Here is a 14,114-nt window from a genome sequence, read left to right as displayed (position 1 = left end):
TTCTTCTTTTCCTAGGTTTGCTTTGCGTTTCATACGCCCTGATCCTCGTAGTCGGGTCACTGACCCTGTGGGTGACATTGTTTCATTTATTCATATGTTTGAAGAAAAATATGGAAGGATACATCCTGTCTTCTACCAGGGAACATACAGCCAGGTTGGTATAAATTATTGACTCTGTGATATGGGAAGTATATTGGAATCATTGGGGGAGTGGGAGAAGGCAGCTCTTACAAAAGCAGACTTTAAATTTCCCTTCAGGTAAAATAATATTTCTCCAGTGCAGAAGTAAGCATGGAGACCTACTTTTTTTAAAAAAATGGAAAATTCTGCCACTAAACAATGACTGGGTAATGAAACAGAGGGCTTAGCTAATAGCTTCACCTTCAAAGGTCTGTGCTTTGGGTAACTGGACATGGCTTATTATGAGGCATCTGTTTGGAGATCATGTGCAAGTAGAACATTGTATTGTTTTATACTTGCAACACTTGTACCAGGGAAATTGGAAAGAGGTACAGTCTTAGATCTTTTATAAATAAGAAAATCAACCATGCATGGGGATGTGAAGAAACTCAGGACTATCATGGGTTGTTGCTCCCCCAAGCTCTGGCAGAGCAGAAGCCCTATTTCAAAGGCAAGACAAAACAAGTTACAAAAGTCCCAGAGAGAGTTTAAGTCCTCTCTTTAGGCTAAAACAGTAGCTGCCACCAGTCCCTTTTTGACTAACTCAATAGCTACAGAGTTAAGGGGCAAACCTCTGAGCCTTTCCAGGAATTATTCCAGAAAGTCAGCCCTGCAAGGTTGGCTGGCAGTTCCGAGTTTTCAAACTAAAACATTAACCGTGGATGAGCAGTCCCAGGCTTCTGGATTTAGCTTTTGAGGCTGTAGGAGACAGAGATCCACACCAGGTTAAAAATAAAATTTGTTTAATTAAACATGCAAAAAATGTTCTAAAAGACATGACATGTGAAGGAGAGAAATAATAAACTAGGCTTTTCCAGCATAACTAAACCTAAAGAGCAATAGCTCCCACAAGATTCCAAGCAGGTGTTAGATTCAACATCCAACTCTGCTTCTCAGAGACAAGGTAGGACTTTAGCCCACAGGAACAGCAACTGAGCTTGGGCAGCCACTGACATATCGGCTTGCCAAGTGATTACACAGCTAGCATGTAGGCAAAAGACTGGCTAACTTAATAGAAAAGGATTCTGATGGACTCTGGGCCCTAGAGCCAATCACAATCCAATAGGTGATGTAATCTCTTTTCCTCATTACTGGGGCACATAACCACCATGCTGTAGACTAGTGGTCTTGCTTCCCAAGGTCCAAGGTTGTTTCTTCAGCTGTAAAGAATTTGCCATTTAAGAAGCCCTGTTAAGGATGGCACTTCCTTCACCCAGGTGCAGACAGTTTGCTTGAAAGTCACTCACCAACTATCTCTGTGAAAAGTATTTTCACAGCCAAGAGGCATAGTCAGGGTTTTTTACATAGGCTGCCCTTGACCAGAGTTCTGCAAAGAACCAAAGTTCTTTAGAACAATACAGTTTCTTTGCATGCTCTATGTCGTGGACTGTTTGACAGAAGCAAAATAATATCTTGGTGATTGATAGTTATCCATTCAGCACATTGCCAAACTACCTCTAAATTTATTCCTACTTTCTCTCAAGGCACTGAATGATGCAAAGAGGGAGCTGCGCTTCCTGCTGGTTTACCTTCATGGAGATGACCATCAAGATACTGATGAATTCTGTCGGTAGGTTAGTTGAGAATTTTCTTAATAATTTAAGATATATGTGGGTTCTAGATGTGGCTTCAAGTGTTTGTCTCTTACTCACTTCTTACAGCAACACTCTCTGTGCACCTGAAGTGATCTCTCTCATAAATTCCAGGATGCTTTTCTGGGCTTGTTCCACAAATAAGCCTGAAGGATACAGAGGTAATATCATCTTACCAAATTCTGCCTTGCTGATGTAACTTGTATTTTAACCTGCTCACTGGGTTAGTCGCAGGGATTTTACTGTAATGGGGCATGTTCAAAAGGAATGTTTAGAATCAGGTTGCCAGAATACCCTCTTCTGGCAGCTGTTTTTCATGTTTTTCTTCTATCTCTTTTTATTAGACGAGTAAACAGTGCTGGGGCAGTCTATAAATCTTAAATAATATTTCAAGTGCCCAAATAAGCACCTAAAAGTTAGCCCTAGATCCTTTTGCCTTGCTAAAAGTCTTATTCTTGCTGCTCTCTCAAGGACTATGTTGATAAGAATTTGAGGAAAGCCATGTTAGATCAGGCAGGTGGTCCAGCCAGTCCCAACACTCTGTCATATGGTCGCCAAAACCCAGTTGCCATTAGGAGATCCATCTCCTGATGTGTTGATGTGTTTGGCTGAATCAGGAACCTGCTGGGTCTGGGTGGAAGTTGGCTGAATTCCAATTACCTGCCCGTAGTTGAATTGTTTTAACCCTTAGCTTCTACAGAGCTCACAAACACTTGTCAGTGTGAGAAATCTTCCTATGATTCTGAAAACTGTTAAGGGAATTATCTTAAAAAATTCTTCTAAAGGCTGAGCTGAATGATAGGCATCTTTCTTCCTCTCATGATTTCTCTGGTGTCTTCTCCTTAAGTTTGGAACTTTGCTTCTCTCTTGTCTAATATGGCTGATCCTAAAATATACCAGTTTCCTGGGGAAGGGTGCTTTTTATGCTGTTAACACTGAAGAAATCTTTAATACTGGATCTTTAATGCAAACTTACCACTGGAATGGAACTCATACAGGACAAATTCCTCTTCATCTTAAGTGTTGGCTATAAAAGCTGAGAGTTGAAGAAGAGTAGTCTCTACAGTTTGTTGGGAAGGGATTGTAGTGCATGATTTTTATGCAGAAGATCGCAGGCTTAGCTAGTTACAAGAATCCCAGATAGCAGAACAGGAAATGACCCCTTTGAGACATTGAACAACAAAGGGTTTAAAGGAGATGTGCGTCTTCATAAGTGTCTTTGTGTCCTAAGATTGCCAGTAGTGATTACAGTTTGTTTTTATCTAGTTTCTCAGGCTCTGCGTGAGAATACCTACCCCTTCCTGGCAATGATCATGTTGAAAGATCGCAGAATGACTGTAGTGGGAAGGTTAGAAGGACTCATCCAACCTGATGACCTCATTAATCAACTGACATTCATCATGGATGCCAACCAGACATACCTGATGTCTGAGCGCCTTGAAAGGTAAGTTGGTAACAAAACCCAGCTTTGTCTCCCTCCCCAACTAATTGTGCTTTGAGTTCAAAGTGAACAAATATAATCCACACCAGGAATAGGCAACTACAGCACTTGCGCTGAATGGGACCATTTTGTTCAGCAAGCCAGTTCCCTTGCTCCATCCCAGAATTGGGGCATAGTCAAGCCAGAGTACCTCAGCACCAAGCTCCAAGACCCTTTTCTGACTCTTGCTGCTGTCTCAGTTTGGTGAGCCAGTTTGGTGAAGTGGTGAAGTGTGCAGACTCTTACCTGGGAGGACCAGGTTTGATTCCCCACTCCTCCACTTGCAGCTGCTGGAATGGCCTTGGGTCAGCCATAGCTCTTGCAAGAGTTGTCCTTGAAAGGCAGCTGCTGTAAGAGCTCTCTCAGCCCCACCCACCTCACAGGGTGTCTGTTGTGGGGGAAGAAGATAAAGGAGATTGTAAGCCACTCTGAGACTGATTCAGAGAAGGGTGGGGTATAAATCTATGGTCGTCGTCCTCTTCTTTTCAGACCTAGAGCAGTGATATCATGAACTGCAGCTTCTTCAGGTTTTGCTCTAGTACATATGGTAGCTCTACTTCCAGCAGTATGATGCTATACTGTTCCGGCATGCAGTGTTGCCACTCAGTGCACTGATTCTTGAGGCAGGCACAGAAGACTTCCAGCTGTATATGTTGGGCTGCCATTGTTGCTGCTGCCTCCAGGTGGAGCTGTCTCTGTGCTTAACACAGTGCTTATCACTTGCTTCACCCCCCCCCCCCCACACACATGCACCCATTTCCAGCCACACCAACATCTTCACATGCAGTTGCTGATCTTATTTGGCACTCAGGCTGCCTGCCCCAGTTCCCATGTTTGTTTGAAGTCTATGGCTATGGCTGCAAACACTTGTGTTCGAAGACTGGCCACTGTGGTGCCCAACCTTATTTGAGTATTTGGGCATATAGCATAACAGATCCCAGAATCAGAAAAGGAACTGTTATCTTCAATGTACTGCTCTATTAATATGACCTGATCCTCTTGTATGCTAGTGGCAAGTTGTTTCTGCGGCAGAATTTGATTGCATAAGATGTAAGGAATTGAAAGAGATGTGCATTGAACAGGAATGGACTAGTATTGTAGTGGAAGAGTGCCACAAGTTCACTTATTCTAGCTGACTTTGCTATTGAATTTCTGTCTTATGGCTAAGAAAAAAATAACTACTGGTGCAAGTGAGCAGTCTCAAGATATTCTCCTAAAAATACTAGCCTTGGTTTTTAAAGATTTTTAGTTCATCCAGCACCACAAAACAAAAGGCTAGTATCAGAGACCAAGACTGTTAATCAGATGCTGGTCTCACACCCTAGTAGATGGTCCGCCACTAAAAAGGTCCCTTTTCCTGAAGTTTTTCCTCCTTTGTTGCTTGTCTGTGTTTTCCAGAAATGTGAGATGTTTGGCTGACAATGGCTGTGAGAAGGAGCACCAGCTGTTGTTCAGCTAACTGTCCTCTGACCCAACAGTAGGTCTACTTGTGGGCCCACAGCAATCTGAAGACAGTATGGATAAAATATATCCATAACTATAGGACCTAATAGAAGTCAGGAGTTAAAATATACTGACCTTTTCAAGAGTAAGGTGGTTCTGTATTCATGGACTTGCTTATGTACAAAGACTTGGTTTTCATATGAAGTCAGGATTTTACTTCCTGTGCTGTACCCATTTACAGCCAAAGTTGGTTTTTAATGTTAGAATGTATATCCATAATGTGCTCTCACATTGTGAAGTGGGATTCTTGGGGATGACAAGTACCTTCAGGAGAGTCAGAAGCACCTGGATCTCAGGAGTGCACTCTTTGCCCATCCCCATCAAATTCTGAAAGTTAGAAACCCAGGTACTAGCCCTTCAGTATGCCCATTTATCTAAGCAGAGGGACTTTTCAAAGCAATACAGGTTGGAGTTGGGCAGTAATGGGCAAAAAAACCCCATAATGTTTCTCCTAAAAAACCCCCCAAACCCTTTACATTTGTTGTCATGGTTTCAGATTCCTAGGGCTCAGGTGTATGTAAGGATCCTTGTGGAGGAGGAAGAGGGCATGTTGACAACCAAGAAATGGTGCAGTTCTTCGGACTGCAGCCATATGCCTGTTAGAGGCTAGCCATTGCCCAGAATTGTGACATGCCCCTAACAACATCTTCAGTTTGTGAAACCTTCCACACACATTAAGCAAGTTTGAAATTTCTGTTCTTGATCATAGTCATTATTCCAAGTACATTTAATGTGCTCTAATGTTGTCCTTTAACAGAGAAGAGAGAAATCAAACTCAGGTCCTGAGACAGCAGCAAGATGAGGCCTATCTGGCTTCCTTACGGGCAGATCAGGAGAAAGAACGCAAGAAAAAGGAAGAGCGGGAGAGGAAGAAACGAAAGGAGGAAGAGGTGCAGCAACAGAAGCTGGCTGAAGAGAGGCGGAAACGGGTGAGAAACCAAATGCATCAATAGCAGTGAATCTCAGTTCATGATTCCAGGTTTCAAAATGAGAATAGGTGACTTAGCTAGGACAGCAAGCAGGTGGTTCGTGCTGCCTCTAGGAAATTGACATCACTGCTTAGGAGAAACTAGGCATTTTGTAAGTAGGAATGAGAGAGATAGTTAATAGTTACTGTTGTGGTTATCTGGTCTCAGTTTCTATAATTCCTAGTTCTTTAACCTAGATATTGGCTAAATACAGAGTGAACACAATAACATGAGGTGCTCTGCAAAAAAAAAATCATGAAGTATTGTACTTTCAGTGATTTTAGATGACAGTGAGCTATCCTGATTTAATGTTTGAGTTTTGAATTACTGTATATGAATCAGTGCTCCTTCTATGTTACATGTCTTGGTTCATCACCAGTACTTAAGAAAATAGTTCAAGTTGGAGTAGCAGTTGTTTCACCTTAAAGGTTAATAGATTTATTGAAAGTCTCCAAGGTGCCTGACAAGCTAGCTCATTCAGACTGTCTTTTAAAATCTCAAGGGAAAGGAGGTTTTTATGTTCATTTTTCCAGTTCTTAGAGCTCAGATTCTTAGCAGTAAATTATCAATTCATGTAGGGCTTTTTTAAAAAGCAGGAATATACAGGAATGTTCTGGCTGGCTTTGCATCAGGGAGTGTGGCCACATCCATCCATAGACCTTTATTGGCATTAATATAAGAATACAGTATACTTTAAAACCAACAGTAACACTATAGAATATAATAAAACCATAAATAAACCAGCAAAAGTTAAATGACATAAAATAGCTGTGGGCTATGCATGAGTAAAAGCCTCTCTGATTTGGATCGCAACCTGTAAAAAGCAAGCAACGTGAGTAGTGACAAAGTTGTGTTTCCCGTGGAGTAAAAAGCGAACCTTGGCATTGTCAGAAAGGCCTTGATGGTCAGAGCAGTGCATCTAGGTATCTTGCTCGTGGACTGCTATAGAAAGGGCAGTCCAGAAGAACATGAGGAACCGTTTCGATGACTCCTTGGCTACAAGGGCATCGTCTAAGATTGCGGGGAATTCTGTGGTATCTTCCGAAGAGGATGGCCGATGGTAATGCATTAAATCTAGCCAGCCTGAGTGCTCTTCTTTGGTGAGGATCAGTTAAAAAGAGGCAATGGTGAGCTAAAAGCCCAGGAGTCTGGGATATAAACCCAGATAGCTTGGGGAGCAAGTTTTCCGAGCTGCCTCAGTCAGACGTTGCAACTGGATATCTAGTAGTCTATATTTGATGGATTGAAATACCGCAGAAGCAGAGGATAGATAAGATGCATCCAAGGAAATTCCTATGGATGCAATTTTCTTTTGGATCAGGGTCAACCATTTGGATGCATGATGGTCCATCAGCATCAAAAAGGAGAAAGAATTCTGATCAGAGTTAAATAAAAGGTGCAGCCAAAACTTAAAGGTCAAAAGCCAGGCGCGAGTTTCCAGCAGCAACAGTCCAGTTTCCATGCAAATTGCAGCATAAGGAACACAATTGGGTAATCCCAGTATTTTCCTCAAAAAGAAGGATTGTAGGCCTTCAGTGGTGTAATCGAAGGCACTGATCCATATAGGGGCACCGTATAAGAGTTGGGGGCTAGATTTCGCATTGAAAGCTCTTACGGCCATAGGGACATATCGGTTCCCTTTCAGATAAAAAAAACGGGCAATAGCCAAGGCACTAGTTCTTGCCACTCTTAGAGCGCACTTGCGATGGGTTGCCCAGCTCCCATTATAGGAAAAATTAATCCCCAGATATTTGGTAGTTTTGACCTGTTCAATAGGGTTTCCCTGGACTGACCATAATAGTTGCTTCCAAGATTTAGAGAAAACTAAAATCTTTGTTTTCCCATAATTCAGGGTTAACTCGTTATTGAGATAGGTCATAACTTGGTATAATAGACGCCTCAATCCAATTTGGGAACATGACAGTAAGACGGCATCATCCATGTATAAAAGGATGGGAACGTGACGGTGAGCAATTTTAGGGGCATGCCCATCGATTGCATATAAAACAGGGGCTAGATCATTTAAAAAAAGATTAAAAAGTGCTGGGGCAAGGATACAGCCCTATTTCACACCCTTACAAATTGGAATTTCTGAAGTTAGATTTCCCTGGAGGTTGTACTTAACTTGACAGCTGGTACGTGTATACAGTTTTTTAATCAAGGTAAGCAATCTGGGATCCATGTTCATCCTGGCCAGTTTAACCCAAAGCAACTCTCTAGGAACTGAGTCAAACGCCGCATTGAGGTCTAAAAAGGCAGCGAAGAGTTTGTTGCCAGATTTCTCACTGTATTTAGAAACTAGGTGTGATAAAATGACACAGTGGTCAAGGGTGGATTTACCATGGCGAAACCCTATTTGTTCTGGGCCTAGTATGTTGTTTGTTGTCAGCCAGCTTTCTAGTTTCACTAGGAGGTGTTTGGCATAAAGCTTGCCGACAACTGATAGGAGACTAATCGGCCGATAGTTCTCAGGTAATGAAGGATTGCCCTTTTTATGGATGGGGACAATGATTGCATTGATCCATGTCCTGGGCATTATTCCAGTGCTATTTATCATAGTAAACAGGGCAGCCAGGGGTGGAGCCCACCATTCTGGGTGGAACTTCAATAGCTCTGGAATGACTGCGTCAGGGCCGGGGGCCTTTTTTGGCTTAAATTGCGAAATCAGGGTAATGATGTCCTCCGGGGACACAGGTGGCCACTCAGGATGTTCACTGATGCCAGTTTCAAGGGAAATGGGGAAATTTGCCCCATTGTTTCCAAAAAGATTTAAAAAGTATGAGTGCCAGGCTTGGGAAGAAATTGTTATTGTAGAGTAAGGTTTCCCCTGCAGGTCCCCAGAGATTAAAGCCCAAAATTTCCCACTAACGTTGGACCTAGAAGCTTCGATCAGGCGCTCCCATTGGGCCCTTGCAAGCTGGAGCTTCTTGGCCTTGACCATATCTGACAGCTGGTGTTTAACAATAAAGTAATCTTTTGGTAACAGACTTTTTTTTTGCTCCTATAGTGATGATAGATAGAGCGAAGTGTGGACTTCAAGCGAAGACATTCTCTGTTGTGCCAGGGATTATATTTAAATTTGCCTTTAAAAACCACAGGAGAGGAGGGGTTAAGCAGGGAAATAACGTTAGAGACAAGGTTGTCATAGGAGGAGATAACTTCCGTGGGGTTCATAGGAGACATAAGGGAGAGGCGTAAATTCTCAAGTGCTTGCTCATTGATTATTAGCTGGGTTCTCACAGCAAGGTTGCGTGACCAAGTAAGTCTGGGGAGGGACCCAGCGGATGTGTCTGCCCTTACACAGGCTGGGTTATCATCAGGAGGTAATGGATTATCAAATATAAAAACCAGGGGAAAATGGTCACTCTCAGAGCGATTGTCAATATAAAAATGCACTAAATAATCTTTAAAAGATGGAGGGATTAAAATATAATGTAAGACGCTGCAGCCTCTAATTGATGCAAAGGTGACTTCCCCCGGGAAATCCCTGTCAGAGGAGCCATTTAACACTAGTTTATCAAATTGGATGCAATACTTAGCAAATAGAATGCCCGCCTGGTTGATGCGGGCTTCTTTAGAAATCCTGCCTGACCTAAAAAAACAAGGGAGGGAAACATTGGGGTCTAAGTTCAAGAGAGCCAAGAGGTCCCGGTCGTCTTTACCAATTCTAGCATTAAAATCTCCAAGTAAAATAATATCCGTCATAGGAAAGAGGTGCTCAAGTTGTTCGAGATATGTGGTCATACAATCCCAAAGGAAGCATAGCGAAGCTTTGTCAGGAGAGGGAGGAAGGTAGACATTAACAACAATAAACACAAAGCTATGACAGCTAAAACGAAAAGCATGGGCAAAGGGGTTGCAAGCAGGTAGTTCCAGCACTTTAAATTTAGATTGCTGGGAAACTAGTAAAGACAAGCCTGCTTGGAGACGACCACGTGAATTACTTTTAAACCCAGGAAAGGAGTATGCTAGAAAACCCTCGAGGCAAATCAAAGAGTCTGTCCAAGTTTCCTGGAGAAAGATGATCTCAAATTGTTTGAGGTAGGAACAAAAATCAGAGTCCCATTTCTTGCTTCCCCCGCCAGCTATATTCCAGGATAACAGTTTCTCTGGTGAGGGCTGGGGTATTGTTAGACATCAGTCAGTTTCAATCAGCTGATCAAGTGAGTTATTCAAATCAAAGTTGATACAGCCATTGTTGAAACTGGAACCAGGAGGTGCTTCAGGAGGAGGGTGCATAAGATTGGCCACACTGGGCTGCATGGGGCTGGCCATCTCAGAGTCCAGGAGAGGGTGAATCTCTGCTTCCACCTCGATCAGGCGCTTAGGGGGTCCGGCTGAGCCCTGGGTAGACATGGGACATGTAGGCATAGTAGTAGAATCTTGCAGGAGGGGAGGAGTCAGACACTTCTCATTCTTATTTTGGTAGGACAATAAGCAGGATTTCAGTTCTTCTAACCTGGCTGTAATTAGTTGTTGCTCAGTAGTAGACAGATTTTTGTAAGCAACCAGGAGGTCACCCTCCAAGTCAGGCTGGCCCACAGGGTTCTCACCCAGGAGGCGAGGAGACTCAACAGGTTCTGTCCAGTTAATTAGGTCATTTGGCATAGCCTTGTTTGGTGAAGTGCTGTTTCCTTTGATAGCAGCAGCAGGCTTAGAGGTGCTTTTGATGGTAGTTTCCTTTTGCCCAGACCGAGTGGCTATGGACAATGAGGGAAAAAGTGGAGCAGCTGAAGTGTTCTGGAAGACTCTTACAGGGAAAACACCTTTGGAGCAAAGGGAAGATTTCCTAATTAAGAGGAGCTGTGGAATTTTCGTGCTGCTGAAAGTTAGCAGGACCTTTAATGCCTGGTTGGTATTGCTCAACAGCTCTACTGATTCCAGATCAACCTGCTTGGTTGCTAAAAGTGACTTAAGATGCCTTGACACCAGAAATTTGGAGTTCCAGGATGGAGTCTGGCCCCTGAAGCTGCAGATTGTTAGGCATATTTTGCGTGGCTGTAATATCAGGTGCCACGCAGGATCTAGCCTTAAGTTGAAGGCGGAGTGTGGCCTAATATGCAAATTAGTTCCTATGGGCTTTTTGTGCAGAAAAGCACTGTGTGAAACGACGAGATGCCAGGGGGTGTGGTCTAATTTTTCAAATGAGTTCCTGCTGGGCTTTTTCTACAGAAAAGCCCTGAATTCATGTGTGTCTTTTCTGATGTAATTCTGAACCAAATACATAGGTAGTTGCTGCTTTTTATTATCTGAAGTATATGCAGTATTAAGGCTTCAGTAAACATGTATTTTGATCAGTGAACCTATGGTAGTAGCAGTTCAACAGAGAATTCAGATCATACAATATAAATGTGTTGATGTTCAAAAAATCCTAACTGTTAAGATATGTTAGCTAATGTTCATTTTCTTCATTACTACAGCTGTTGTACACTGTAACAAATGCAATGGTATTTTGCTCCTGTTTGTATCTCTTTCTGATCTATGACCCCCTTTCCCCTTTGCTGATAAAATTTAAGGAGCCCTCATAATTGCATGGTATTACAGTATGAAATTTTAGGCAGATCTCCTTTCTAGTAGTTTCCAGTGCTGCATAGTGACTCTGTAGGATCTTGCAAGTTTGTCCTTCAGTGCCTCACTTGCAGGAAGGAACATGGGGTCCAAAGTGAATCCTTAATTTGATTTGATTCTGCAGCTGGTATATTAGAATATGGCAGTACTCATCAATTCTCATTAGCACCTGTCTTTGCATTTGAAAGATGGATGGTTAGGAATAGATATCAAAGTAATGTGCACTTTTCTTTGATTTTATTACCAGCAGGTCAGTCTTCCACAATGGAAATGTCATTTTTTGTATAATCATGCCAAATGAATCTATTTTTAATCTGAACAATGAAACAGCTATCATTACTGCAAACGGATTAAAAATTCCATTTGTTAGTTCATCCTTTTTGTATCTTTTTAATATGTGCATTCTTCTTAATCCATCAAATCTTACCTTTGGCCCACTAAGTGAACAGTAGAAATCAGTGTACACATTTGTACTTTCTGTCAAAAGATTAATAAAGCAGATGTCATTGGACAGAATCCAGCTAAATTTATTCTGTGGAAAACATGTTAGCTCCCATTGAATTAAATGGGACTTTAATGTCAAGAGAGCCAGTGTGTTATAGTGGTTAAATGTTAAAGAGTGTAGGACTAGGAATCTGGGATATCCAGGTTCAAATCCTCACTCTGCCATGAAACTCAGTTGGTGACCTTGGACCAGCTAATTCTCCCTTAGCTTAACCTATTTTATATGGTGGTTGTGAGGATAAAATGGAGGAGGGAAGAACAGTTTTGTAAGCTGCACTGGATCCTCATTGGGGGAGGAAAGCAGGCTGAAAATACCTACATTAAAAATTTGGACTTAGCAGTAAAAATTACTTTGCAGCCTTACCAAACTTGTTGCTAATATCCTCTGTCACACTTATTCCTTTATCTATAGGAAAGATAACTTCACTTTGGTTTTGAGGAATGTTTGGGATGCGCTGATCATCATTGTCAAGTTGTCAATTGCTATTCTACAATTATTTTTGGATTTAGTTAACTTGTGGAGATGCTGCCTGTTCACAACTCCATTTTCTTTGCCTACAGACATTGCAGGAGGAGAAAGAACGGAAATCTGAATGCCTTCCACCAGAGCCTCATCCGGATGACCCAGAAAGTGTCAAAATCATCTTCAAAATGCCTAATGACTCCAGGGTGGAACGGCGATTCCATTTTACACAGTCATTAACGGTGAGGATGGAGACCCATGCTTTTCTTTCTAGTGGGAAATATTTTGATGAATGAAGGACACAAATCTTAAATTCTTAAACTACCTTACTACCTTTCTGGTGATTCAGATGAGGAGTGCAATATACAACTGTGTGGAAACTAAGTAAAGTTGAAAAGATTTGAAGCAAAATACAGCAATGGCTTAATTCATTTCTGTAACACTTTTATTTTCTAGTGCATAAATTGTCAAGAAGCTTAGGTAAGGAAGGTTTGAGGTGGCTTAATTTATTATAGACTAGGAATAAGGCCCTTGTGAGGAAAAATACAGTGGGCTGTAGAAAGAGGCTTTGAGCAAGTCCCCTCCCCACTCCTGCTGTCTTCCCATCCACCCAAGTGAAGGCATTCACTACTCTTCCCCCCCCCCCCCCGCCACACACACCTGCAGGGAAGCTGATCTCTGCCATCTGGAGAGCAGTTGTAATTCTGAGTGATCTCCAGCCCTCACCTGGAGATTGGCAACAGTGGTTCCCCAGGAGGAAATGGCTGACTTGGAGGATGGAATCTATGGTATTGTACCTGAGGCCCCACCCCTTCTCATACTCACCCTCTCCAGGCTCCACCCCTCAAATCTCCAGGAATTTCCTAACCTGGATTTGGCGACTGCTGAGTCATACTTAAGTACTTTGAACTGCTTTATCCCACAGCTGCAAAAACTTCTTAACAAGGCAAGTCCTATGGCAAGTAATTCTCTAATTTTTTTCCAGGTGATCCATGACTTCCTATTCTCTTTGAAAGAGAGCCCAGAGAAGTTCCAGATTGAGGCCAACTTCCCTCGCCGTGTCCTGCCCTGCCTTCCATCAGAGGAGTGGCCCAACCCACCCACGCTCCAAGAAGCTGGACTCAGCCACACAGAAGTTCTTTTTGTGCAGGACCTCACGGACGATTGACACTTTTCCAAAATACAGAGATGGAAAGAGATTCCTATTATAATACAATATTTTTTTTAAAAGACTGCTGCGTACAAATGAGGGATCAGAGACTATGTGGCTTTGGTCAGCCACACCATGCGTCTGCACTGGCGAGAGAAAATGCACACTCACGCACACTCAACCCTTTTACATTTAGAGGGCAGATGGGGGAGGCCATGACTACCCTCCCAAGATCAGGAATGGCAGCTCTTGGTAACTATTGCTTTTATTGAAAATGATATACCCCAGTTTTCTGACATTAGAAAACATAATACTTGCTGCTCGTGACAGCCAGAGGACAACACTATCTGTGGGCCAAGATAAACATCTGCCCAGGTTTGGGTGGAATAGGCAGCAGGGGGTTTCTTCCAGCTTCTCACTCTGTATAAATCTTCTTTTGCTTTGTATTGACCAAAGGAGAATGGGGTTACAATGGTATTGATGGTATTTTTTTTTAAGGAGCTGGTTGACATTCTTAACTACAGGGGTTCTTCTTCCCCAAGGTTGTTAGCCTGCGTAGTGTAATAAACTCTGCCTCTAGTGTGCCTGTGCTAACACTTCTGACTGTGTCTTACTATGTACCCAGCCTGTGCCTGGCCCAGATGCACTGCTTAGTTTGAAATGGTGGCCTGACCCAACCTGTATATGCTAAGACTAAATGCTCTAA

At 42.5% G+C, this 14,114-nt stretch overlaps 1 protein-coding gene across 1 annotated transcript in view; it reads left to right on the top strand.

Moving 5' to 3' along the window:
* Nucleotides 1–14,004, top strand: part of FAF2 (Fas associated factor family member 2) — a 30,873-nt gene extending 16,869 nt beyond the window's left edge. Inside the window, exons 5-11 of the mRNA XM_060240207.1 lie at nt 16–154; nt 1,665–1,750; nt 1,842–1,933; nt 3,039–3,216; nt 5,513–5,684; nt 12,357–12,500; nt 13,244–14,004. Coding sequence (XP_060096190.1) covers nt 16–154; nt 1,665–1,750; nt 1,842–1,933; nt 3,039–3,216; nt 5,513–5,684; nt 12,357–12,500; nt 13,244–13,426 — 994 coding nt within the window. The 3' untranslated portion in view covers nt 13,427–14,004. The remainder of the gene's footprint in view (nt 1–15; nt 155–1,664; nt 1,751–1,841; nt 1,934–3,038; nt 3,217–5,512; nt 5,685–12,356; nt 12,501–13,243) is intronic.
* Nucleotides 14,005–14,114: the final 110 nt, after the last annotated feature.

Source organism: Heteronotia binoei, chromosome 5, assembly GCF_032191835.1.
Source record: "Heteronotia binoei isolate CCM8104 ecotype False Entrance Well chromosome 5, APGP_CSIRO_Hbin_v1, whole genome shotgun sequence".
In the NCBI taxonomy this organism is placed as follows: Eukaryota; Metazoa; Chordata; class Lepidosauria; order Squamata; family Gekkonidae; genus Heteronotia; species Heteronotia binoei.
Note: the sequence above shows the minus strand (reverse complement) of the source record. Positions and strands in the feature narration are given on the sequence as shown.